The sequence below is a fragment of the Dermochelys coriacea genome, chromosome 8 (genome assembly GCF_009764565.3).
Source record: "Dermochelys coriacea isolate rDerCor1 chromosome 8, rDerCor1.pri.v4, whole genome shotgun sequence".
In the NCBI taxonomy this organism is placed as follows: Eukaryota; Metazoa; Chordata; order Testudines; family Dermochelyidae; genus Dermochelys; species Dermochelys coriacea.
The window spans coordinates 21192348-21220203 of record NC_050075.1 but is presented as its reverse complement, the minus strand read 5'-3'; the positions used below and the strand labels follow the sequence as shown (position 1 = coordinate 21220203).

The window sequence follows — 27856 nt, the reverse complement described above, 5'->3', positions numbered from 1 at the left end:
CTGGAGCGTCCTCCTAGGTTGCAGACACATTCCTAATGGAGTAGAGAGGTCATGATATAAGAGCTTTACAATAAGGAGGGGAATCTTAACCCTTCTGGTCTTTCCCACCTTGCTGTCCCAGCCAGTACTTGCAAATTGTACGAACTGCAAGAATGGACCAAGTCCTTTTTTAGATAAATCTACTAGAGGGTTTTCAAAGTAGTCGGTAGTCATGAGGGTGGTAGTTGTTAGTAGTTTTAAGCCCAGTTTGTAAGTTACTCTGAGATCCTTCAGGATGGAGGCTAGTTGTTTTAAAAAAAAAAATGCAGGTTGACTTCCCAGTTCACACTCAGTGAAATGCATACTCTGAATAAGTGCACACATGGTGAAACGTCAGTTGGACCTGGGACATAAAGGAAAACTAGAAAATTGTGAGAGGGCCCATCTGAGCCCTGGTGTTGCTGGAGCCCCTTGGAATGTAGAACCACTTTTTTCTTATTGCTGTGGAGACATGGTTTCAGCCCTACCGTCAGAACCTAACTCGATTTAATGCAGTTATGTGCAGACAGCCAAGACTCACCTATATTGACATGGAAAATTGGCTTCATTTCAGTCTCTCCTCCTGCTGAGTAGTTGTTTTGTGATTCTTTAACGTTTTGGTTTTAAATCCCATCTTGTGTCCCCCCCCCTTTTTTTTTTAGATGCAGATGTTGGACAAGTTCCCAATGGAAGGAGGGCAGAAGGACCCCAAACAAAGGATCATCCCCTTTCTGCCAGGTGGGTAGGATCGACTCCATTGAAGGCAAACTCTGATTTTGACATAATACACTCAAGTGGGGCCAGACTAAGAAAAGGTCTTGTTACCAGCTCCCAATGTACACACAAGTATGACTTAAAGGTTGGAGTCATGAACAACATGTGAATTTGAAACTTCAGATGCCTGAATCCTCTCCATTGAAATGAACATGGGAATATTTTTAGTAATATGCGAAGTAAGTATTAAACTCCTCAGTTCCCAGGACTGCATCCACAATCACCTTCGAACTGGGACTCTCTGCAATATTTAGGCATTGGTTGCTGCCCATCCTGAATAGCAAATGCATAGCCACTGCCCCCAGAAGATAGCCATGTTTTAGGTAAGCAATCCTACCTTCACAAGCTTTGTAGATATCTCCTAGGTGGGTTTCAGTATTGACACCCCCAACAGAGCCAGGTCTAGCTGTGGCTCCCCAGGAACTGTTCTGTGCAGTTTGCAGTTGAGTGTAACTCTAGTTAAAGTGCAGAGAGACCTCAAAAGCAATCCACAGAAATGCAATACTGAAACAGGCTGACAGCTGTAACTTTCTCCTGCAATGTTAAGGGGCAGTTTTCCAAATTGGATGTCTATGGTGCAGCAGCTGCCCCACAAATTCAACGTGCAACTGTGCAAATGGGTGTTCATGTGTCCAAAGTAACCTGTATAATTACCCATTTTAGACCTAATGGGTGCATGTGGTCATTTTGTGTATGACACAATGCTGCTGCTTTTGAAAATGTAGCCCTAAAATTGCCAGGGAGAGGGGCCCCTGAGGGTCTTTCACGCACCCACAGCCAATAGATTGGACCACATAAACTTTTTTCCCAGGAGCTAATGAAAATGGATGATGCTTTAAACACTTCCAGAGAACGCAGCAAGTATATTTAGTGGAAACCATTATGATGTCTTACCGAAATGCAGACGTTTAAGGTATTTAACTGCAGTCACAGATGTGACTGCAGCATGGGCTGATGTTCCTGTGCTAGCTTTAATCTAGATAGCGTGGCTAAAAATACCAGGGAAGATGCAGTGACACAGGCCTGTTCCAGCCCACTGGAGACCCTGGGTATGTATAACCCATTCCGTGATCATGCTGCCATGTCTTCAGTGTTACTTTTAGCCGTGCTAGCTAGATTAAAGCAGTCACAATCATACCTCCTATTGCAGTGTAGACATGGGGTTCCTTTCCTTCGAGCGGCATGAAGGTTCTGTTTTATTCCTCTTCATGAGCCGGGGCATATCTGTAGTTAAGAAATTGTGTCTGGGTTACCCAGGGAGGCATTTCTGGTTCTGGCCTCTTCCCTGATTGTAGCATCAGCAAAATCAGAGCAAGTCTGACATTAATATAGAGAAAAGACACTGCTGTGCAACTTTTCCCTGCCAGTGGGAGAAGCCAAATTGGCAGAGGGCATGACTTGGAAAAATAGGGAGTACAGGTTGACTGCTCTCCGTTTGTGAAGAATCCCTACTCATTCCCATAAAAACGTTGCTATTTTTGGAAGGCAGGGATTGGGCTCCTGAGTGGCTGCCCTGAGCGCATTGTGTTTCACAGCCTCACTTGTTGATTTCATTGCTGCTCATTCAAACTGAAAAAGTTCCTCTCTATTAAATTAATCTCCATTGGGATTTCGACTGTGGAAAAGGGTTGGAGCTGTCAGGAGGTAGAGCCTGGGTCTTGAGCCACACTTGCATCCCTCCGTGGGCTGTGTGCGCACTTATTTCAACTTTATAGAATAGCAGTAACCGGTGTCCGGCCCACGGCTCTGGGCCCCCATGCAATAGACTAAAAGAATCCATCTCCAGATACAGCCTAACAGCCTACCTTATGTTGCCCACCAAGAAAATTCATCCTTGTCCCAGGACCCCCAATTATTCCTGTAAACCCTTTAGTCCTCAAAGCTGTGGAAGACAGATGGGCCTTGCAGCGTACTCAGAAGGTTTCCAAAGTCAAGAGCAAGTGGGGGAAGCAAATGCCAGAGTTGAAGGCCTGAGATGCATCTTACCAATTCAGATTCTAAACCCCTTCAGAGTCCAGGAACACGTGATGTCAAGATAACAATATGAGGTCCATCTCTATTGCAAATTGGCTTAGTAATTGTGGTGGTGTTTGGACAAAGGCCTACATAGTTCCAGAGGGTCATGAGGATGATGATTGGTTTTGGGAGGAGGTATTATAATGCTAGTTGATCTATGTATTATGGTCATGAGTGTTTTAGCAATGCCTAGAATATGCATATTTTTAGGTGCTTCACCCCTCTCCCTCCCAAGCCACCTAGGACTGAGTTGCCTGGTTACAAAAGGTGCTAATGTGGGAGCAGGTTGTACTCTGGAGACAGGCCCCATCTCCTGACTTGGGGTGAAATAGTCTCTGCCTTGAACTGCACATCTTACTCCTGTGTTCATGTCCTCCCCAGCCTTCTCTGCAGGTTGCAGTCGCTCTCAGTCCATACTCCTCCCAGAGGCTTACCTTGACACTTGCAGCTGTTGCATGCCCATCACAGAGGTAGAGTGATAGGGATGGTGGATAATGAATATTGTTGGATTTCACCTTTCCTGCTTTCACATGCTGGCACAGAATAATGGGTAGCTATGGCGTGAACATCTTATAGTGGGGTACTCTCCCGGTTGGCTCCTGCACAATGTTCACTAGGTACATCACATAGCTGCTGTTAAACAGTGTCCAGTCTGTAGCTTCTGCAGTGCTTTATTTGCCATCTTTGGCATGTGTAGCAAGGAGACAGGAGCTGTCTATTGAGTTGGCTTATGGAGCTAGTGACGTGGCCTTATGTACCTGGTGAGGTGGCTTACTGGCAAAGTCTGTCTCCTGAGGGAGGTGTTGATTTGGCTTAGAAAAGTCTCTTAGTAGCTGGTAGAATTGTCAGGTACAGGAATAGTGCTGTATTTCTTCTGGTTCAGGTCTCCTCTTTCCCAGCTTGAGATGGCAACATGTTGTTTTACGTATTGTAAACCTCAAGATTTTGTGCTGTTTCCATCAAGATGCATAATCAGAGTGGGTCGAGTGCGAGGCAGAGCAGGGTCTGTTTCTCTGCATCTCATGCATCCAATATACGGTGAAACTTAGGCTTGTTGGGTTTTTGAGTTGGTTCAGGCCTGAGAAACCGGTGACATCTATAGGTTACTTTTCTTCCCTCCCTCATTTGAGAAGCATTTTAGCATCTGAGTTTCATTACCAGTGGTGATTTGGTTCCAATGGTCTGATTGAAATATGCTGCTTTCTGGGAAGCTGCCTATGGTAATGTTAGACGTGTGGCCTCTGAAGTCCTGAAAAATATCTTCTGCTATCCTATATGTTCCGCTGCCTGTAGCATTCTTAGCAAACCTGTAATTGTCTCAAACTCAGTGTCACCCACAGGAACTGAGGAGATTCCCATCCTTCAGTGTCTGTCAGAATGTTTTCCTGGAGGGGGAAGTAGTCCCATTATTAATGCTTATTTTACAGCGTCCAACCCAGAGGAATTTTGTTCTTCTTCTGCTTTTGCTTGTGTTTGGTTATCGTAGCTTTATTTTCGTTGTGGGATTTGACGCATTCTTTTGAAGTCACTAGAGGAGACTTTGGGTCTTCAGACTTAAAGTAGGTTTTAGCTCTTCCCAGAGAATAACCTTGCAAGGGATGTAATTCCCGCCCTCTCGTCTCCCCACCCCCCGCCCCACTCTAAAACAGATGGAACAGTAATAAAGTTGAGTTCTTGAGAGAAACAGATGGGAAAAACAAGAATAGACTGTGGGCTCTCTGGAGGAGGGATTCTCTCTGGCTATATATCTGGATTGCACTTGCCTGTAGCATGTCTTGGGTGCTACTGTGATACCACTAACAGGATAAGAATATGTCCTCCAAGGCCACTGAGTCTGACAGCATTCAGGCACTATGCTGAAAATTCCATTTGCTGCCATGCAGCAGAATTGGGAGGTGGACTCTTAGCTGCTTGTGTGCTGGCCTTGAGTCAGTGGCAGGTCCTTCATGTGATCGTTGTTTTGAGGGATGCTGCCCTCATGACCCCATGACACACCTCTGGCTAGTCCTAGCTCACAGGACACAGTTAATGTTAATAGGTACTCTTATGGCAGGAGGAATGAAGAAGCATTGACTAATGCGTATGAAAAGTTATGGGAGGATTGTGCAAAGCTCTGAAAAGCTATCAGCCTCTGGCTTGGACACAAAGTCCCCAGTGAACAATTGCTGCTTGCTGAGTATCAATTCTGTGCTGTGCAATATACACGCGAAGGCCCAGTCCCTGCCTGGAGAAGTTCACACGCTAAGGGTTACACGTTTGCTGGCCGAAGGATGATGAGATGGGGACCCCAGGAAAGAATTAACTAAGAAAACAAATGAGCTCAGTTGGGCCAGTTGTGTAGACGATGTGCCAGATCTTTCAGGAAACAGCTTTTATAAGGCAAGTGGAGCCTTCCAAGCTCCGCACAACCCAAGTGGCTCAGAGCCTATTCCAGCCGTTCTGCTTTTCTGGAAGCGTGAGTCTTTGCAAGGAGGGGTTGTGTGAGGCTCAGCTGCTTTTGGTTGTGAAATTGCTTTTTAGGAAGCTTAAGCAAGAGACGGCAGCAAACTCCAAAGGAAGAAAAGAATTTAATAGGATACATTTTTAGAAAGCAGAATGTTGTCTCCTTTCTACCTTCCACCCCATCCCTCTCTGATCCAGCATCAGAACAATACTTGCACTTCGGGAACTTTTTATCTGCAAATACTAACAGCTCTCCACAAGGGACCTGGAAGTTAGATAGATGAATATGATCATTCTCTGTTTCCAGACAAGGTTAAGTGACTTCCCCAGACCCCACAGGGTACTCTGGAGCTGGCAATAGAACAGAGTTTCTGGGTCCTAATCCTGTGATCAGTCCACTAGTCATAGCTGTCTCAGGCATCTCAGACCCAGCCTAGTAACTAAGAGGAAATGATCACATAAGTGTTTTGCTGCCTTAGTGCAGATGGTGAGCTCTTCTGTGAAGAGGAGATCATGGGTGGGACTGTTGGTGAAGTCTTGAGTAGATCTCCTCTCCATGCAGTTCCACTTCTGAGCTTTCAACACCAGTTGCTGAGTTGGTGGGTTGCCAGGAATCCTGCTGACTTCATTAGGTAGAAGACTGCCATTTCCTCCTATCCTGTGTTTGCTCTCACCCTCCATCTCTGCAGCAGTCTCCTGCTGGGCTCCTTCCTCGCAGTCCAGATGCGTGAAAGGAAGTCCCATCATTGCTGTTCCATGGATCTGCCAGTGGTGGAGGCAGTATACCAGAGTGAAGCCCTCTTCACTGCCCAGGAAGCAGAGATACTGGGGTTTGTCTCCTGGAATGCATAGAAGTGAAATACATTCCCCACTGAGCCACCCTAAATAATGCATTTTATTGTCTCGCCATCCTGATATCAGCCTGTTTTTGGGGGAAATCCTTTCCCCCCAGTCCCACAGATGATCAGCATGTCTTCTGGAGTGTGGAGAGCTCCCCTCCTCTTACCCTCCCTTTCTGGAGGCCTTGTGCCTCTGGCTGAGGAATATGGCATAGGGGAGTCTTTCCCTTTGTGTCTCAGAATAGCTGCTGCTTTCTCCACCTTTTACAAGGGTGAAGCACATGAGTGGGACTAGACCTAGGATTGAACTCTCTCCACTATGACGCTATAACCACTAGCATGCTAGGAATTGTAGCTGGCCCTATTCTGAGCCTCCTTGAGATCCTTTAGAGTGCTCCTATGTATCAGGTCACAGTACACATCCCGATAAACCTCCATGTTTATGGCCTGTCCAGGAACAGCTATAAATGCAGGTAGCCCCCATGCAAAGTTGTCCCATCCTTTTACTGCAGGGTCAGGGCATCCACTCGCTTCAGAAATTTGCTAGCCTGCTGCTAAGTCCAAGGCTCCTATGGAGGTTATGGGAAGTGTCATCTTCCCCCATGTGCCTGCCCATTCCAGGAGTGGAACTAGGAACTGGCTTCTCCTTCTGGGGACCGACTGTGCGTGGTTTTTAAAGTGAATTGGAGCCCGTGGCAGAGGAAATCTGGATGTGATTTGAAAGGTGTGGAGAAGCAAATTCTTTCCGAGTCAGAGGAAGTCCTTCAGGGTAAAACGAGAGTCAGACGTTTTTCCACTCTCAAAATATCTGGCTTCTTTAATGGCTCTGATAAGCTTTGTGATACATTCATGGTTCTCTGCCCTCCTGCTTGCTCAGGATTGAGTAACAATCTTCAGCTCAATGGGAGCCACAGCCATGTTGCTGACTGAAATGCCTCTGCAACTTTCTTTTCCCTCCACTCCCTCTTCCCCAGTATGGCTCTGACCTTGGCTTGAGAATTCCAGTGGGATGGAACAGAGTACACTGTCCCCTTCGCTCACCTGACCTTTTCTAAAGGCTAATTTCTCTCTTGTGGGCTGCCCTCAGGGTGTCTCCTGCACAGCTGAGGGTAATTGCCTGTCAGCCCTTCTCCCACCCTCTCCCCTGATATTTCCCAATCCCTGAGCTGGGTAGGTGAGACCTGAAGAGGTAGCATGTTTGCCATAGCGGGGCTGCATTGGGTCACTTTACAGCCCCCCACTCTAGACCTGCTACAGCACGACCTGTGCTATAAATCAGTCAATCAAATAAGAGTGAGGGGGCTTTGATGGGCTATGTAGGGCATTTCCTTCAATGGTTTGCCACAGCAAGGCCCCAAGCCATTGGGTTGTAAAGCAGGGAGAAGGGCTCCAATAGAGTTTTTAAAGGCAAAGCGTGTCTCTGGTCTCCCTGGGTCCTCAACTGCTAGGGATGAAGCTTCTCTGGCTCTATTTCTGCTGGTCACTGGGCTCACTGGTGGTGCCCACTCTGCCAGCTCCCCTTGTGGTCGCAACTGTTGGAACTGTAGTATAGACAGGGCTCAAGCCCTACAGTGTTGGTGAAAGATGTGCCCCATTTTTGTGTCTGCTTCTTGCCTAGTCAGACCTTTGTGTGCTGGGACTGCCCCATTGCTGAGAAGTCAGTTGGAAGTGCAGGAAGGCTGCTTTCTCCCCACCTGGATATGCCTTCTTTTGTTCTAGTGCAATCTCTTTGTCCTGCAGGCTTGTGCATGTGTGTCTCTGTACTTGGGCTTTAGGCCAAGCAGCTAATGTTAAATAATGACTCAGCAACTCGATCAGTTAGCAGCATTTGAAAACTGCTGCATAATTACTACCAGAAGAGCAGCTTGTCTGCTGCCCCGCCTTCAGTACTGAGGAAGTGGCGATGGGTTTTCCCAGAATGTTGTAGCTGGGGAGGCAGGGAAGAGGGGATGACTGCAGTGTTCTGAACATGTCCTCTAAAGGCAGATTTTGATCCTTCTGTGTAAATCTCATACAGCTCTGCCAATGTATCTTGATCATGACCTGCAATGACCCCAGCTAACCCATTTAGACCCGCATCCAGCTCTACCTGTGTCATCTCTCCCGCCTCTTTCCTTCCCATCCTCAATGCCCTCTCTCAGGATTTTGCCAATACTCCGGCCTGCCAGCACCACCTGTGGATGTAAAGTAGGCCTGTGATTAATGATCTGAGAGAGAGGATGGTCAGCATAAAGGGAGGGAGGAGCCTCTGCTCTGCTCTCCAGTGCCACCTCTTTGCTGAAGAGGCCACATGAGTATGTGTGTTCATGAGGATTTGCAGCGATGTGGTGGCCAGCAGATAAACCAAAGCCCCCATTATGGTGATTCGTCAACCCTGATTCTCAGTGCAGCCCAGGACCCAGAATTCCTGATTGGTATCTGAAGGCCCTGGCCTTAGTGTGTGCATGACCTCTGGGGATTGAGGTGGATGGTAGAGGTGTGAGGTTTGGGATGTCTGGTTCTGGATGAGATGGGAGGAAGGGATCCATTCAGCTTAGTGAAGCAATTGGGATGTAGGAGAGTTCTCTTGGACTGGAAGGAGCGTCTCCTGTTGAAAGGACTTCGTAAGCTGTGTCCAATTGAAGGTGTTTCCAATGGCTGAGAAGGTCTTAAGACTGCGGCTGGCTTTGAGGTAGGATTCAGATAGGTGCTCTCCTGTGATTTTACAGTCTTCCCTCATCCCTGTGGGGCAAACAGCCATAAAGTTTCCCTCCTTTTATTTTCAGTGGCTCATTGCAGTTAAAGAAAGGAAATGGAAGGAAGCTTCAGAGCTATTTAGATTGTATCAAATAGCCCTGGGGGTAAGACAGAGAGGAAGCGGGGGAGAGCATGAAGTAGCTGCGTGCCGAGCTGTGATTCCAGTCCAATGCGGAGACCTGCGGAAGAGCTCTGTGTAAGCTCAAAAGCTTTTCTCTCACCAACAGAAGTTGGTACGATAAAAGACGTTCCCTCCACTGTCTGCCCTGACTCTGCTGAGCTGAAGAGACAGGCTACTTCATGCTGGCTTAGGGCACATCTTCACCGACAACCTTAAAACGCTGCCATGGCAGCGCTTTAACGTGGCTTGTGTAGTTACGGCAGAGAGCTGGGAGAGAGCTCTCCCAGTGCTCTAAAAAACCCACCTACACAAGGGGTGGAGCTCCCAGGACTGGGAGCGCGGCTCCCAGCGCTGGTGCACTGTTTATACTGGTACATTACTGAAACTTTTTTCACCCCCCTGGGCGAGAAGGTTGCAGTGCTGTAAAGTGTCAGTGTAGACAAGCCCTTAGAAGCTCTATGGATGTGGCCAAATGATGGACGTTGTGGTGGGGTTTGTGCATAGCAGAGCCACCCCATCCTCAGCCCTCCATTTAAGAACTTGCTGTTTGCCCAACCATTCTGTCCGACCATCCTTAGCTCCGTGGGGTGTAAGTGCATGGTACCCACTAGGAGGGAAATGCAAACCCAAGAAGCTGCTTTACCTCCGTGTGTGTGTGTTAACTCTAACACTTTCAAAAAAAAAAAAACCCAAAAAACACTTGACTCAGTACAGAAAATCATCAGAAGTCTGTTCTCTTCCTTTTCTTTTTGAATTCGTCTTTTCTTCAGGTAGCTAAAAGCCTCATTTGTTTTGGCAGAAACCCTTTTATCTCTGAGTAGTCTGGATAACTTGGCAGCAGTAGGAGATGGAATGGCAGCTCTTGGCAGCTGGGTGCTGTATAATGCATAAAAGTTACAATACTTAGCCTTGATTTGAAAAGGCTGGTGGGGGGGGGGAGAGGAGGGGAGAGAACAGCGGGATGAAGATTTGCATAGACTGCCCTTCAAACACCTTCGGAGTCCATCCTAAATGGTGTGCAGATGCTCATTTCCCCATTTCTCTGTCTGCTCTTTTCCTGTCATGGTGGTGGGTGTGGGGAGAGGTGTGCTATGAATTGCTCTTGCAAACCCTTATACTTCCTGCTTGGAGATGTCTGGAAAGGTCTGCAGAGGAGCTAAGTATTTATTGTATTGTTTTGGGGTTGATGTTTGAAAAAATTGGGTTTGTTTAGTCTGGAGAAGAGAAGACTAAAGGAGGGACATAAGTCTTTAAGTGCATAAAAGGTTGTTATAAGAGGAAGGTGATAAATTGTTCTTAACCACTGAGGATAGAGCAAGAAGTAATAGGCTTAAATTGCAGCAAAGGAGATTTAGGTTAGACATTAGGAAGAACTTCCTAACTGTAAGGGCAATTAAACACTGGAACAAATTGCTTGGGGAGGTTATGGAATTTCTGCCAATGGAGATTAGACATGTTAGACAAACATCTGTCAGGGATAGTTTATATAATTATTTGTCCTGCCTCAGTGCAGGGGACAGGACCTATTAAAGTCTCTTCTAGTCCTACATTTCTCTGATTCTAGAGGCATCTCTACACAGAGACATTGAGATTAAATGGTAATTAAAGAGAGTCTTGTCCAAAAGTGCTTATAAACAAGAAAGCTATTTTTTTTCCATAACCAAATTAAATTTTGTTGAGTTTCGGAGATTAGGAGGAGTTGTCCTTGCTCTTGTCTGGCCTAATAGTGTTTCACATTGTAGATGATGCTCCTTCCTTTCTCTCCAATGTTCATGGTTCTCCAACATCCTGCTGCAGAGCCACCTTGTTGCCAACTTTGAAATTATTTGTACTGGGGAGACATCATCCCTTCCCTTTTCCCCTCCTTCACTGGTGTCCTATAGTGCAAACTTGTTACTTCCTGTTACTCTACCCGTTATTACCGTACTGATTGGAGCTAGTATACATCCTCCAATGGCTGACCCTGTAATCATGCCCTTTTCTGCAATGTATCTGTGTCTGTGTCTACCCTTTTGATTCTACTTATTGCTCTTCTGGCCTTATTCCAACAAGCCAGTGTATTCATCAAAGCTAATTTCCCTTTTGCCTTGGCCCATCTCCCTGTTTCTCTCCAGCTGCATTTCTTTTAGCTTCTGTAAACCCTGTGCCCTAATCTCACACACCTGTGCCTACGGCAGCCCTGCTGCTCCCCTGGGCATGAAGGAATTTGGTGCAAGGGAGAGAAGAAATAAACCACCCAGCAGATCTGTACGATAGGGAAGTGATCCAAGTACCATATTAAGGGCTCTTAAAAACCCTGAGGCAGCCAAATGACTTCAAAGTAGAGATGGGATGGAACCTATGAAATTGAAATTCTGATTTCTAATGACGGTCAACAAAACCTTTTTGACCCATTAATCTTTGTGAAATCATCATTAGAATAAGAATACAGGCAGAAAATCTACTTACTCATTTTTTTACCTTGATGGTTGATGTGAATGAAAAACTATGTGAAGTATTGTGATTGCTTTACTCATACTATGGATTTCTCTAGCATCTGAGGATCTCAAACCACTTAATTAAGTCTCACAGGGCAGCATTGTTATCCCCATTTTACAGATGTAGATAGGTGATGTGTGTCCAAGGGCCCAGTGCAAAATCCTGAACCCAGGTCTTCAAACTCCCATCCCACTGATTCAGCCATAAGTCCACCATTTCTCTACATGCCAGTGGTGTAGTGGGGCCCAATTATGATGGAACAGCACTTTTGTCATATGGAGGATGCCATTTTAGAACAAAATAGTGTTCTCCGCACAGTGTGACCTCCAGTAGATGCCCATTCAGGTCTACGTCAGGGTTTTATAGCTGTTCTTGGCAGCATGAAGAGATTCTGCTTTTTCCTAATTTAGGCATTTTGATGTAAATCAACTTTTTATTAAAAAATAAATTTTCTGTTTGGGAAGCATCAGAACTGGGAGAAATGCAATGTGAGAAGGGAAGGGAATTTGTTGAAGGTTTGTGTATTCAGCCACTGAAATAATTTTTAGATCACCATTTATTTGTTTGTTTTAACATTTAAATGTTCCTCTCATAGGTTGGTTTGTTTTAGACATTTATAATGTGCCCATCAGCAACTACATCTCGGCACACTGACAAGTTACAAATGAAATTCCGATTTCTAATGACAGTCAACAAAACCTTTTTGACCCATTAATCTTTGTGAAATCATCATTAGAATAAGAATACTGGCAGAAAATCTACTTACCCACTTTTTTAACTTGATGGCTGATGTGAAAGAAAAACTATTGATAATTTACTTGCCTACTGGGGAAAAAAAACAGTAGCCACCCACGGCAAGGAGATTAACTAGAGGCTGGTAATTCCTGCCCCTCCCCTTCCTGGTATCTTAGCAATAAATACTTTCCAAGCTACTGATCTGCAAGAACTAAAGACCAGATTGGAGAAGGAAGCATTTGAGCAATGTCCTGGCCCTTGTGAGGGAACAGAGCAGGTTGGAGCCAACCTGGTGCAGCTAAGAGCTATGCAAGCCTTTATACCACTGTTTGGTTTGGTTTTCTAGTCTTGTTCGGGAATAATATCTGAGCCACAAATGCTCATGTGAAAATGTGCATGCATGATGGGGATGTACTGTTACTCCCATGGAGCACGTGATGGTAGCCCCTTGGAGGAGAGAGTATTTCAGGTTGCTCCACCATGATCATTCTGATCAGTGAAAGAGTAGCATTGGTAACCATCCAGTCGATCTCCACTGGTATGGTGGTGGCCTTGGAGCTGGGGGGAACAAAAAGAATGGGTAACTCCAAGGTGTGTGTGTAGGTGATGGAGAAATGATTGGAGGTAGGTATTCTAGTGTTGGAGCTAAATCTCCTTCTGGGGCTTGAGAGTGGATTCAAATGGCAGCTTATATCACAGGTGTTCATGATGCTGGTCTAACTTCAATCCCAGCTGGATGCTGAGGTACAATTCTTTAAAAAAAATAATCCCACCGCTGATTCATTTCTTGGGGGGTGAGAGAGGGAAACCAGGACTGAGGTGCATCTGCAGAGCTGTTGGAGGGAGATAGCTTGCACTGTACCCACCGACAGTGCAAGTCCTTCACTTTTCTCAAGCACTAAGACTCCCCCTAACTCAGGGGGTAGAGTTGGCTTTTGCTTAATGATTATCTCACCATCAAACCTGAAAACTCCAATTCAAATCCTGAAAGCTCCTGGAAGGCTGGAAGTTCTGAGACATGTGTTATTGGTCCCAGCTATTGGGCAATAGCTGCAATGGTTTCAATTACAATATGAAAGCTAACAGCTGGGATTTAAAGGAGTTTGATAGTGCAGTCTTGAGTTGTGACACTTTGAATTGGGATTTGCGTCTGTTCTAGCTCAATGTGGGGGCAGGTTTCTCCCTCCTAAGTAAATGCATATCTTTTTCATGATCTCTCTGCTAGTGGCCTGTGTCTCTTTAAACACTGGAGAAGTTGTGCTCAGCAAAGTCAGATTGAAGCTTTTAGGACTCATTAGACTTCAAAGAAAAACTGCCTGAGCCACAAGTGAGAGGGGAGGAAATGGAGTAGCTGAAGGATTCCTGTAAAGGAGAATAAAAATAAACCCCAGACAGGAAGGAAAGCCCGATAGGGTCTGAATCTGATCTGCAATCCCACGAGTCTCGCTCTGGGGACCTTCTCCATTCAGGAGCTACAAAGAGAGAGACCCTCTGTCCAAGGCTTTGTCTACACTACACATTCTGACCTCCAGTTAAGATCTAGGGTAAAATGCAAACGTTAGAAGCTGGGAACAAATGCTTAGGGAATATCCACGCTTGCCTTTACAAAGGGGTTAACCATGGCCTGATCTACACTTAAGATGAAGGTCGACATTGTTACAGCTCTCAGAGGTGTGAAAAATCCATACTGCTAAGTGCCATAGGGTCGCCGACCTAACCCTCTGTGTCAATGCAGCTAGGTCAATGGGAGAATGCTTCTGTCGATCTAGCTAGTGTTGCTCAGGGAAGTGGTGTTCATACCAAGGGAAAACCCCCTTCCGTCAGTGTAGGCTGTATCTACACTACAGGTTTATGCTGCCACAGTTACGACAACCTAACTATACCAATATAGTCTCTGTGCTGTAGACGTAACTTGACTGTTGAACAAAGGGTACATCTACATTACAGAGCCTATACCACCATAGCTGTAGCCCCTAGTGTAGAAGCAGTGTATGCTGACAGGAGGAGGTTTTCTGTCAGTGTAGGAATACCACCTCCCCGAACAATGTTAGCTACTTCAACAGAAGTGCTCTTCCATCAGCCTAGCTGTATCTACGCTGGGGTTTTTGCTGACATAATTCTGTGGGTTTTTTTTTACACCCCTGCCTGACATAGCGATGCCAATGTAACTGTTCATTGTAGGCCACAGATTTCTTTTCCCCATTTCCCACAAATTAAAATCCACTCTAACTCCCTCCACTCCCCCTTCTTTTTGCAAGCACATACCCTTTTTTGGGGTCTGAGGCCAGATTACTGGCAGGAACTGATTATTGGCAACTCAAGCAAACTAATATCTATCCTTCTTCCTACTCTCCTGCTCGCCCCCATCTCCTCCTCCCCATTCCTCTTATGTGCTTGCAAAGCTCCATGCGCCCCTTAAGCTCACAGGCCAGTATTTGCAAATTGCATAATAGCAAATTGTTGATTCTGGTGCCTTGATTCAAAATATAGCTGACTTGCCCCTGCGTTTTCAGGAATTGGGAATTGAGCCCTCTGTCTTTTGTCATCAACTTCTTTGCTACAGGTTAGAAAAAGGGTGAAACAGAGAGATTAGGGGGAGGAGGAGAACAGCTGGAAGACCCCTGCATAGTGTCATGTTTTGAGGCTACTACATCCATTGCAGTCTGTTGGGAGAGGACCACCCTCTGGGAGTGCAGAAACAGACAAAAACCCATGACCACATGTATGCTGATCTTGCTTGGCAGCTGAACTGTAAAGATGAGACTTGGGAGACAGAACTCAGCATGTTAATCTCCAAAACCACAGTGGCTGTTTGTACTTTTTGATTTAGCAATGGTTAGATGCCTGGGAGGGGTAGTGCTCCATGTGTGCTCTGAAGTGATACAAGCCATTCTACCACCTCCTGGACACGCACAGCAGCACCCTGGATAAGTGAAGAGACATGAGGACACATCTGGTTGGGCAATTTGGTCGGATTTTTCTTATGTTGGGCAGGATATGGAAAAACGCACCCCTAAGCGCCATAGTTGTGCCGACATATCCCACAGTGTAGATGCATCTATGTCAATGCAAGAATGCGTCCGTCGCCCTCATTACCGTCGCTCAAGTAGGTCATGCAGGCTGTGTCTATACTCTGGGCTTATGTTGGCATAGCAGTGGTGACCTAGTTATGCCCATGTAGTTTCCACAGTGTAGACATGCCCTTAGTAATTTCTAATGTGCATCTCTCCAAAAGTAAGCTTGGTTGGTTGAGGGGAGGTTCTTCTGTGTGGGCAAGAGGGTTCTTGGCAAAGCCAGTCTTTGCTTACATTGAGGATAGATTCTGATCAGTTGATTTGAGGGAAATGATGTCTGATGGAACAGCCTTGATGACTTGCACTGCTCTTGTTCCTCTTTCTCACTGCAGGGAAGATCCTCTTCCGCAGAAGCCACATCCGGGATGTTGCTGTCAAGCGTCTGATCCCTATTGATGAATACTGCAAGGTAAAGGGAGTTTTTATCTTAAACTGAAGACTTCTAGCCTGTGATATAGGCATGATTTGAGCTGGTCCTTCTCTGTTGGCAATACTGGTTCCATTTCTGGGAGGGGGCAGTACATGGTGTTGCACTTAATTGTGCACTTCCACCAGCAGTAGCTTGTGCTAACATACCACCTCCTGCCATGAAATTAGCTGGTGGCCTTGGGTGTGGTGCAGCGCATTCATTCCATGCAGATGTAAAAACATCCCATGGGTCCCATCTCAGACAGAGGGGTCAGTGCTGTGGTTTTAGAGGCCTAGAGATTGCAGCATAGAAGTGACCTAGTTGCTCACCATGCACTCTCCACTCTAGTTCTCCTTAATTTTATTAATTTTTTTTTAAATCCCTTCTCAGGCTACAAACGAGAAGCAAATGGCCTGGTAGGGGCTCACTAGCTAGCCTATACTGTTGGTTTCAAATGTTATCCCTATTGAGCAGAGTCCAGTCCTTATCCTTAGAAGATGGGTCTCTGTCACAGAACTGGCACTGTCTCTAGCTTTGGGGATAACAGAGGGTTCTGTGCCGTGGACTGAGATGTGTTGGCAGAGCTGCGTGGGGTGCCCAGCACCGGAGCATCTTACTCCTAGGGCACCATGGAACTTTATACAATAATGTTAAAACTCATCTGTGCAAGAGGTGAAGCTTTTTCAGGCATCAGCTGAAGATCCTGGAAGAACCCCCAGAGGAACTAAGGACCTTCCGCTCTAAGTGCAAGATGCATTTCTTTGAACATGCCTTCTCTAACATAATCATGTGTGTGTGTGTGTGTGTGTTAAATAAAAGTTCCAGAACAAAACACTCAACTGCATACACCTCTCCACAGGAGAGAAGATGAGAGAACAAACCCAAGACAGGTGTTAGTAGCTTTGCTTAATGCCCTCCTGCTCCGTGCTCCGGTACTATGGGGTTCAGCGCAGCATAAGAACCAGAATAGAATAGAATTGCAGGGGATGATGCAGGTCAATACTCAGGTGCATTGACCAAAGCTCTGAGGGAGGGAGCCTGGGACTGGAATTGCAAGGGGTGCTGAAGGTCAAGTCCAAGACACATCAGCAAACATGTCTGGAGGCCTAGCACTGGGCTAACATGTGCTGCAGCTCAAAACTGCTGAGGTGCATTAGCTGCGTTACTGCAGGGTAACAGGCAGGATTGGAACAGTAGAGGTGAAGCACAGGTAGCCTTGAGGCATATTGCCAAAGCTGGGGAGGTCGGGGGAAGCTTACAAGGCAGCTGGCTGGCTCTTGCTGGTGTGATCAGTCCCCTGTTTTCAGGGACACTAAAATGTGCCAGCTAGATAGACACACGCTTGCCCATAAATTTAATTTTAGGGAGGAAAAAAGTCCCTAAGTGATAAGAGGCTAGAGCTGTCTGTTCGGAACGATGCAGTTAATGGCATAAAATATAATTAATCCATTTGACTTAATAAATGGGACATAATAGCTGATGTTATATGACCCACTTAGACAGCAGCTTTCTCCTCCTCCAGTTAATGCATTGCCAGGTAATAAAGTGTGCACTAAGCCTGGCCTTCCAGCTCCTGCTACTTAACTGTGAAGCTGCTTGTGGGGTGAGGGGCTAAGCCACCATAGAAGTGTGCATGGCAGAGTCGGTCCATGCTATTAGCATGGGCGTCTCAACCACAGTCCCTGCTGTCCCTGGCATTTCTGTTATTTTGGGTTGACTTCACATGCACCACCAGAGTGGGAGTATAATATACACTCTCAGCAAAAAAAAAAAAATCCCTGAGTTTGCTGTGGTTAGGGTGTTGTTTAGTGAGTACTGAGCATTACGGGAACACAGCTTAACCAGATCCCCCTCAAAATACTAGATAATATCTTGTCCTTTGTTTTGTCTCTCCTGGGAGAGACGTGAGGCGGCGCCGTTCCCTGAAAAAGCTCTGCAAATCCTCCTCTCTTGTCTGCAAAGAAGGCCGGTGAAATCCTGGACTGAAAACATGCAAAGACATTGCCCCACCAAGCAGGAAGAGAATAGTCCCTCTTTATAAAGCCACGGTCCAGCTGCACCCAGAATTACTCTCTTGCTAGCAGAAAGAGCTTGACAGATTGGAGGGAGGTCAAAGAAGAGTAGCAAAAATGATCAGGGAGCTGGTGAGATTGATTCCTAAAGTCAGATTTAAAAGACCTAAATACAGTGTATTCTCATCCTGTTTCCCCCGTGTCCTACACTAAATAACCCTTTCCTCTGTGTTGGTGGTAATATTAGTAGGTTTGAGAGAGAAAATGTTTGCTGAATATCTGGTAAAAGAGTTGTGACTGGGAGATCCTCTCCCAAGCCCGGTCGCTTGGGAGTCTTAAAATGAAATTGAACAGAGCTCTAGAAAATGCCCTGCAGACTGCAGTCATGCATCAGCTCCTGTAAAATGGCTCATCCATCTGAATAGGTCATTTCCTATCTGTCTTCTATGAATAACCTTTCCCTGCCGGTCTCCTCACCCCAGCCACCATGCTCCAAGCTAGACAAAATTGGATGGGTTTCTCTTTGGAGCCTGTTCTTCAAATTGCCCTTAAGAATGAGTTGTGTGGCTGAATGTATCACCTTGATAGTGCTCCCAGCCTCTCCCAGCCTGGTGGAGGGCAATGAATCCTCTCAGTTTCCTATATGGCAGGGCTGTGCACTAATCATAAAGCAGATGGCCCTTGATTTCCGTCTTCCTAGGACAAGCTGTGTTTTTCTGCCATCATTTCCAACGCTGTAAGGGAGGATCCTTCTCTGGACTGGGGCTGGTCACTTTACCAGGGTCTGAGTGATTCTGCATAGAGCACAGGGAATGGAGTCCTGTAAGCAGCACCTCAGTGGAAATGTTGCCAGCAGGAAACCTGAATAGTTGCCTGCACCCACAATCTCCGAAGTGGACAGTTGTTTCTATATCCCATTTCTTACGCTGGCTGGCATGCTGTCTCAATTCCTTGTCAGGCAGTATCACCCCCACTGCTTGGCGGCTCTGCCTGGCCTGGCTGTGGTGGTGGTCAGTGTCTCTGCAATGGCAGGCCTAGGGTTGCCAACCCTCCCAGTTTGACCGTAAGTCTCCCGGAATCGGGCTCAAGCTCTCATAGGCTACTGAAGCCAATCCCGGAGATTTTAGGTTGCTAAAAGTCCGGTGGCGCAGTGGGGCTAAGGTAGGATCCCTATCTACCCTGGCTCCATGCCACTCTCTGAAGTGGCCGGAATGTCCGGCAGCGGCTCCTAGGAGGAAGCGAGGCCAGGGGGGTCTCTGCGTGCTGCCCCCTCTCTGAGTGCGGACTCTGCAGCTCCTATTGGCCAGGAACGGGGAACTGTGCCCAATGGGAGCTGCGGGAGCGGTGTTTGCAAGCAGGGGCAGCACACATAGTTGCCTGGCTGCCCGTGAGACTAGGAGCCACTGCCGGACATGCCGCTGCTTCTGGGAGCCGCCTGAGGTAAGCACCGCCTGGCTCTGGAGCCTGCACCCCGAATCCCCTCTTGCATTCCAACCCCATGCCCCAGCTCCCTCCCACACCCAAACTCCCTCCCGGAGCCCACACACCAAACCCCCTCCCGCTCCCCAACCCGTTGCCACAGACTCAGCCTAAAGCCATCTCCCACACTCCGAACCCCTCAGCCACACCCTGTCCTGCACCCCAACCCCCTTCCCCAGCCTGGTGAAAGTGAGTGACGGTCGGGGAGAACAAGTGATGAGGGAATGGGGCTGGAGGGAGTGGGGATGGGGCCTTGGGAAAGGGGCGGGGCAGGGGTGTGGCCTTGGGCAGAGGGCGGGCAAGAATGTTTGGGTTTGTGCAATTAGACAGTTGGCAACCCTAGGCAGGCCTGTTTCGGGAAAGGCTATGGGGGCAGAGCAGACAGGCCAGTAAAGACTCAGGTCTGCCTCTGGGAGCAGCTTGCGATACTGCACACAGGGCTGTGTTCCTGGTGCGGGGTGAGTTGAGGTTCTTATGGTTTTGTTCGTATCGCTGTCTCAGGGCCCTTGGTGTGATGGGTGCGGCTGAGGGAGGATTGTGGGTATGAAGCTGAGGATTGTCTGTCAGTCATATATCAGGATGGGCCCTGCTTCCAAACCTCCTTTCTGTGAAATCATGTCACTCTTCAGTCCCCGTCCCCCCCAAAATGAGCTCTGTGCAGCTACATGTGTCCCCTTTGCCTAGGTACGTATTACAGAGCCCTAGCCAAGTCTGCCTCCCCTCCAGCCTCAACTGGGCTGAGACAGTAAGGGAAATGATGTGTGTGGCCCAGAGGAAATGGTGCTATTCTAGGCATCATCCCCTTCACCTTCTGCAGAGACCATGACCTTATTGCTCGCTCTCATTCTCTCACACTTGGCGAGTCCCACTTCTAAAATGTGTGTTGCTGCAGCAGGCTTCCTGGGCGGGAGGGGGAAAGATGCAGTGCCGCTCATTAACTCCAGCCACCACAGTTGTTGTCTGATGATAACACGAACAAAAGCTCTCCAGCCCCTGCTCGAGGTGTTTGTGGGCTTCCCTTCTGCCACTCAGACAACCTCTTCTTGAGTAGCTGTTGCTCAGCAGGGGGTTCCTGAGAGACAGAGGACTCTACAGATCTCTCAAGTGCTGATGGGCCCTATGATTCCAGGGCCCTGAACCTAACCAGAAGCATCAAAGCCAGGCCCTGTTGCCCTGAAAGACATGAACTGCTTGTACCTTTCAGTGGGGCTGGGGCTCTCTGCACACAGAACAGTAATGAGCTTTGGGGAGTCTCAGTTAAGCCTTAGCTTGAAGGACAGCTATTTTGATGGGGAGGCAACTGTTACAGGGACTCTAAGGATACCCTGGCTGGTGCGGGCGAACGGTTATAATGGCAAAGGTAGCCTGGATTGCAGGTCAACGTCTGCTTACTCCCCTTTGCACCCTCTCATCTTACCCAGAGATGCAGCAGCTGAAACCAGAGGCTGTAAGTGACTTACTCCATTCTGGTGCATTGTGACATTCACTATAACGCTCGCCACAGTTCTGTGTATCATGGTGCCTGTTTCTTCTAGCAGCCTTTCCTGTATTTGCCCAGCTGTTCACACACACTGAAGGTCGCTCCTCCAAAATCCTTTTAGATGCTGGACTAGTCTCTAGCTTCATGTTCTCAGTCTCTTTGTTTCATTCACAGGCTCTGATCCAGCTGCCACCCTACATCTCTCAGTGTGAGGAGGTTCTTCAGTTCTTCGAGACGAGACCCGAAGACCTGAATCCTCCCAAAGAGTAAGTTGGTTACAACAAGCTAGTGGGGCTGCTCTGCAGAATTGCTGTGGTGGTGATTGCATCCCTTGCCACAGATAAAACCCCCTGGAGCACTGACATTCAGAAGAGGCTCTGAGATCCATGAACAAATCCCCAACGTGCCTGTGAATGTAATGTTGAAGAAAGGTGCTGGTTTGAGATCCCTGGAGAGTGAAGTTCTTTGTTTAGTTTCAGAACTGGGACCATGCAAGCTTTCTTCACACACTGTTCCCTACCAGTGTGCCTCAGCCCTCCCCTGGAATGTCCACTGCTAGTGATGAGGTGGAAGCGCTTTCTCCAGGAGCCGCTGAATCCTTGGCCTCAGTGCTGAATTTGCCAGCCCAGAGGCCACTTAATGCTAATAGTGGTGCTGGGTTTTCTGATCGTCACTTGGGAAACCCAATCTCTTTTCCTGTAGGAAGTGCCAAGCAGGCATCAGACAGGAGCAACTTCCAGTTATTAATGATCTCTGCCTAGAGTGAAAGACGCTTTTTGCCAGTCCCCTGAGCCATCCACCACAATGCCTGACTCTTGCTTTCCATTGGAAACAAGGAACATGTGCTGGGATTCTTGCATGTCTTATGCAACCCTGTGTAGTTACTAGTCTTGTGACTATGAGCTACTTGTTCCAGCCCCTATTAATCACCCGGAGCATAAATACAAACACCAGCCTCCCTCTCTTGTCCTGTTGCTGTCTCTCCTTAGATTGTGTTTGTAGCTCTACTTAAGGTTGAGCAATGAAGGAAGATTGACTGATTGTGCAAGAAAAGGCAGTAAAATAATTTGACATTGTTTTGCATTGCATGGAGGGTTGGGGGATTAAAAGGATTTTGGTTTTCTCTGTGAAGGAACATTGAGTTTTTCATATCTCCTGTTAAGTGCTGTGCTTGTTTCTTTTGTAACTTCCCCCACCTTTAGCTTATTTATTTCTTTTTCTCCTTGGCCTCCTGTTTTTATTTTCTTTTCCTATCATCATTCCTTCCCCAGCCAGCAGACACTTGATTAGATTGGTCTGAGGGCCCCAGAGTCCATTAACTAATAGCTTGCTGTCAGCTGGCATTCCCATCCAGCCTGCCCAAACTATTGTTCACCAGTTAACCTTTTGCCCCTTGGGTCATCCATCAGCTAATGGAGCAGCATGGGAGTGAGTGAGAGACCTAAGAAGACTGATTTGCATGAGCAGTATCTCATGAACATCTAGGAGTCTGCTGGGCAAGGGGCTTGGGATTCCTAATGTTCCTGGTGTTGGGAGGACGGGGTGGTCTGTGTGATTGTTCCAATATTGACACGTTCTAATATGTACAGTTTATAAATAAAGTCAGGACTCTCTGGATGGTGTTTGATTGTCAAATCCACCCAGTGAACCTGTTGGTGAAACATGCACATAGATGGTGCCTTGGGATGTGTATGAGGATTGTCATCCCCCTTTCTTCTTTTATCACCCCATTATCCACCCTTGCCTGATCTGTGGGGTATGAACTTGGCGTAGGGTCTGGAGGCTGTCACAAAAACCAGGGGCCAATTCAAATGTATAGAACCCCAGGACACACATCTTAAAAAAAGCTGAAACAGTGTGGAGTGGCAGCTCCTTAAAAGCTGACTCTGCTCTGGAGGTATTGCTCCTGCAGGCCTGGCATGTAAAGAACTCTCCCCTGCTCCAAACTTTCTCTTCTCTGCACCTGAAGTGTGCTCATTTGAGGAAGCTAAAAAAGAAGGAAAACAAAGGGACTAACTGAAATGTAAACCAAAGCTGTGTGCTTTGGTGTTGGGGCTGGACTAAGACTGTACCTTTTGGAATGTCCATTGCAGTGCCCTGGTTTGTGTGCATCTCCCAGCACCTATACACAGCCCCACTCACATGTGGCGCATGCCGCATGTGTTTGCTTGCATTTGTAAAGGTTTGGCTGTTGCAGCAAGTGCCACATTAACTGCTCTTGGTGCCGTGCAGTTTGGGAGCGAGGTTGCAGTCATGCTGTATTTTGAGCTGTTATAGAATTAGCCAACACAGCATGGTCGAGGGCTTTTTCAATACTAAGAATGGCTTAACAGACCTCTCCTATCCATTCGCTTCCAGCAGTGAGCTACTGTGGTGTCTCAAGGACGTCTCTGTTGTGTTTCATATCCCACCTTGAATGCTCCAGGGGCATTTATTACCTACAATTAAAAATGTTAATGAATAAAAGTCCTTGAGGCTCTCCTCTGGTGAGATTGGTGGGAGCCATTTTGCCAGCCCCACGTGGACAGGCTGCCAAGTTGCCAATAGTGACATAAAATCAGTGACAGACGGCTGGGGTGGATCCAATATAGTGGTGTGCCTGGGGTTTGGCCGGATGTCATTGTTCATAAAAGAGATAAATACTTTCTGTGGGAAGTTGAAAGAGAGCCAGGCCATGAAAGGAATAAGAAGACGGCTTTTTATGCAGTGGCGGTTGGAAGGCGGAAAATGGATAGGTCAGCACACTCTATGCCAAGCAAAGCAGTCATTCTAGTGGCACTACTGGCCCCATGATTTCCTACCCTACTGCAGCTTCTGGCTGAGGGAAAGTCCCCTTCTGCTCTCATTAATGGGTCGGCGCCTGTTCCTGCTCCCAAGGCAAAACTCACATTTACTTCAATGGGAGCATGGTCTGGTGGGAGGAGAAGCTCTGGAGTCTTTGGAGCTGCATGTAGCATCTACCTTCCTGGTTCTCTGGGCAGGGATAGAGATCTACCTACTTCGTACTACCCACAGACATGGAGCCAAATTTTAGTATGGGTGTCAGCAGGTACATTTCCATGAAGCTGGATTTCCTCATGCTAGTGGTGAACTTAGTCACTGCAGAGGGTAACATTTTGGGATGGAAGGAGGTTGTGTGACTACCCCTCCATCTATCCATTTGTAGCCTCCTGTAGTTTGTGCTCCTCTTGTTGCTGCCTTTGGTGAGTGTGTTCTCCACATTCAGGAGTTGCTCCTGAATCCCCATAGATCTCTTCTACACGAGATATTTATTCCATACAATTTCCCACGATTGCTACCAGTGATGCAGCTCCAGCAGTGGCAACTGTGATGGGAACACTAATGTTGACAGACCTCTGGTGGCTGCCAGCCACTAACCACTGTTTATTCTAAACCTTCCTTAATCTGTGGCTCAGACCCTGGAGCCTGCTCTGCACACATGATCCAATCGCTGGCAGGAACAAAAGTGGAAAATTGCATGAGTGGGGAAAAGAGGCTAGTGTAGAAACGGCCATAGTACCCATCCCTCTCTCTTCCCCTGCTCCATTTCTTCCAGATGGACACTGGGACAATGCCTGAAGTGGAGCCTTGGTGGAGCCTGGTGCATCTCTAATAGTTTGAAGGAGGTGAAGCGACTGAGTTTTTACCCCTATGTGCTAGCTACCCCCTTTCATACCGTGGAGGGACCATTCCTAATGGTGAGAAGGGAGTTGAGTCCCCATTGCCCATCCAGTACTTGGAGCCTCTGGACTGAGACCCACCCTACATATTTCATGTATGATTCTGCCCAGTGAAATGAGTGAAGGGATGGTGGCTGTAGCTCTGGATCCCAAGGGATTGTTTGGGGCTGGGAGGAGGAGCCAATCAGGACAGAAGGAACTCATGCGCCATGACAAAATAAACACTTTGCAGGCCTAGCAGCACATGGATTGTGGAGAAGTGGGTTTTTCTCTTAATTGTTAGGATGAAAATCCTCTTGAAACTGCAGCCCTCAAAAGAGACAAGTCATTGGATTCTTGTTCCTGGCGCATGCCGTGAGAACTGCGATGAGCCTCTGGGCTGGGTAGGTGGGGGATTAGTTTTTCCTCATTTGAAAGAGCTTTCTGGTGGCATAAGAGAGTTCCCATAGTGAGGCTGGGAAAGTCCTGGGCAGAAAGCCATTGCTGAGTTAAGGCATTCAGCTGCTAACGATCCTCGCCAGCTGAACCTCAAGGCTCCAACATGCAAAAGCTTGGTTAACACTACAGTGAAGAAATACCCGAAGTGGTTGTTAAAATAATCCCCTGCTCTGTACAAAGGGGAAGCATCAGGGGAAAAGATTAGTCACCCTGCTAGCTTTCCATCCATACTCTCAAGAACCTTCATGTCTCCTGGCCAAATCTGATAGACAAGCAAGGGGGCATCCACAGTCAGGGTCTGTTCTCTTGCGTGTTTCGATATCCCAGTAATATTCATGAGGGGAGACTTTCACTCTTAAAGAGACACTATCAATCTTCATAGACATGAAGTGATCCATTTCCTCCACCCCTTCTCTCTAACGTTATCTTTGGGAGGTAAAAGATACTTTCACCCCCCTTTCACCATGTCTGTCTGTCTCTCTTCAACATATTTGCAGTGTTACTGTAGCCATGCTGGTCCCAGGCTCTGAGAGAGACAAGGTAGGTGAGGTGATCTTTTTTATTGGACCAACTTCTGTTGGTGTTAAAGGGACAAACTTTTGAGCTTCACACAGCTCGTCTTCAGGACTAGGAGAAGTTACTAGTGTGTCTAAGCTAAATACAAGTTGAGACAGACAATCTGGTTGACTTCCCCAGACCTGCAGAAGAGCTCTGTTAAGCTTGAAAGCTTGTTCCTCTTCCACCAACTGAAGTTGATCCAATAAAATATATCTTACCTACCTTATCTTCAGCATGATTTCTGAAGTGGAGGGTTAAAAGGCTGGTTTGTGCTCCCCATGCAATAATGGTGTGTTAATAAAAAACACAGCTCTTAAAACAGGTCATTCTTTAAATAGTCTTTAATAACTTAGTCCCTTTAAGAAGTGAGATAAGGTCTGACGTGGAGTTTGCCTTGCTAAAAATGTTGAAGTATTATCTGCATCTAATCTGCAGCCAGAGCTCCTCCCTCTTTTGTGTAGGGTCTTTGAGGAGGAGAGGTGCTCTGGACCTGCAAGTAGAACCTGGATCTGTTGATAATTTGATCAAATCTATGGTTGTTCTGCTTCTGGAATGAATGTCCAGAATTCCAGACACCAGTTACCAGAGCCCTGAACCAGGAACCTGGCTGGCAAGCTGAGTTCTGCTTTCCGTTCCTTGCCTCAATTATTTGTCTTTCCCAGCCTGCGCCATGTGTTTGTACGTACCACCCAGACTTATATACGTGGTGTCAGAGAACCACAGTCCTTTTAGCCTACTGGGCTGTGACTAGATGGGCATGTGATGGCAAGCAGAGAAACCTCAAATCTAATGAACCTATTTTACATGCATCCTTCCCCTGCTGCTGAGCAAATGTCTTTCAGGAAAAGCACTGTGCAAATTGTTTTGGCCATAGATTGTTGGCCATTCTGATCTTCAAAGTCATTTGCCCATATCAACTACTGATCCCCTCTGTGCATGAATATTAGCCCCTGGATGCAGAGATTCCTTGGGAGTAGTTTTGACAACTTGTGTTAGCGTTTAGAACTTCTGAAGATTTTCCACTGGTTACAGGTTTGTTAGCTTCACCAGATCATCAAGTTGTAGGCAAATGATAACTAATACAAAACCTCCTTTAGAATTTCCAGTTCCTATTGTTTGCCTGGGGTTCTTCTGTGCCTGTTGCATCAAGGGTCTGAGAAACTTGAAAGCCACTAAGGGTAGCTGACTTTCAAGTGCCTCCTACCCTGATTTGCCACCAAAGGCAGCAGAAACTTAAATGGGAATCAAATTTCAACTCCTACTTACATTAAAAATCTTACATTGCAAATGCTGAGCATTTGACTAAGGTTTGTGTGCATCTGATATGTAGGGCTGCCTTCCCTCCAGTCCTCTCCCGGCATTACTAGGAACATCATCTTTAACAAGGTTATCCTGCCTCCTGCAAGTCGTGTTAGCTCTGAATCTCTAAATTCCTTTTAGACCCTTGTAAATTATTATCACTGTGTTGAGGCAATGCTCCAGACACCATTGTGTTGATGAGGGAATGTGCATCACAGCCTATGTACACACTGCCACTTATGTTGGTATGAGTTATGTCGCTCGGGAGTGTGAATAAGCCACTTGCTGAGTGACATAAGTTACATTGACCTAAGCGCCGATGTAGACAGCGCTATGTCCGTGGGAGAACTTCTCCTGCTGACATAGCTACCACCACTCACGGGGACTGGAGTCATTCAGTCGACGGGAGAGCTCTCTCCCATCGGCTTAGAGCATCTGACTTGCAGTGCTACAGTGGCGTGGCTGCAAGCTCTGTTGTGTAGCCATAGCCCTGGTGGTAATTCTACTGGCAGTGGGGCTGTTGAGGGCATTTAAAGCCTGGGACAAATATTTTAACTTCTTTCTTCCCTTCCTAAATGCAGGCACCCCTCAAGCTCAGGCCCCAGATAAATGTCCCCTGCTGTCTCCTACAACTCACCTATGGCTGATAGTTTCCATTTGAATGGAGTGTTGTAGAAGAACAGCTGGTCTCTGAGAATGTGTTTGGGCTCATTGCTGGTGTGGTGTACGGGGTACGGAGGGGAGACAAGCTAATGGAAAGGGACTGATCGACTGTAGCACCCGTGGCTTCTTCCCATCCTGAATACAGGGAGGCCCGTATTGAGAGAGCATGAAGATGGCCAAGCTGAAGTTTCGGAGAGGCAGATAGCAGACAGAATCCCTTCGGGCTGCTGCTCTGGAAGGAGCAAAGTACTGTAATTGGCGGGTGTTGCCTGCAGCAGCCCAGGACGGAAGGCGCATGGTAATGAGCAGTGGCCTGACCAGACGATGAAAGCCTGTTCCACTAACAAGGTTATGCTTGGTGGGGACTTCAGCAGCCCTTCATTATTTTATTAATCCAGAAGCTCTGGCGCTGCATGCTCTGATGGAAGCTGGAATGATAACCACAGTAAGTGATTGCTTCCTGCAGCCAGCCTGACAGGGAGTACAGGCACTAAGTAGTGCCAATAAATCAGAGGTGAGAGAGCCAGCAGGAGAATGGGGCCACAATAAGAGTCAGGGCTGATGTGAGCTGAATGTACAAAGTTTATTTTATATGTTGCGCTCAA

General features: G+C 47.1%; 1 protein-coding gene across 4 annotated transcripts in view; it reads left to right on the top strand.

Annotated features, from left to right (window-relative positions):
* The window catches only part of SH3PXD2B (SH3 and PX domains 2B), a 118458-nt gene that overhangs the window by 57983 nt on the left and 32619 nt on the right, over positions 1-27856 (top strand). For all 4 annotated transcript variants that reach the window (XM_043520093.1, XM_038413444.2, XM_043520095.1 and 1 more), the window contains 3 exons: positions 681-756; positions 15566-15642; positions 20788-20879. In XM_043520093.1, coding sequence (XP_043376028.1) covers positions 681-756; positions 15566-15642; positions 20788-20879 — 245 coding nt within the window. The remainder of the gene's footprint in view (positions 1-680; positions 757-15565; positions 15643-20787; positions 20880-27856) is intronic.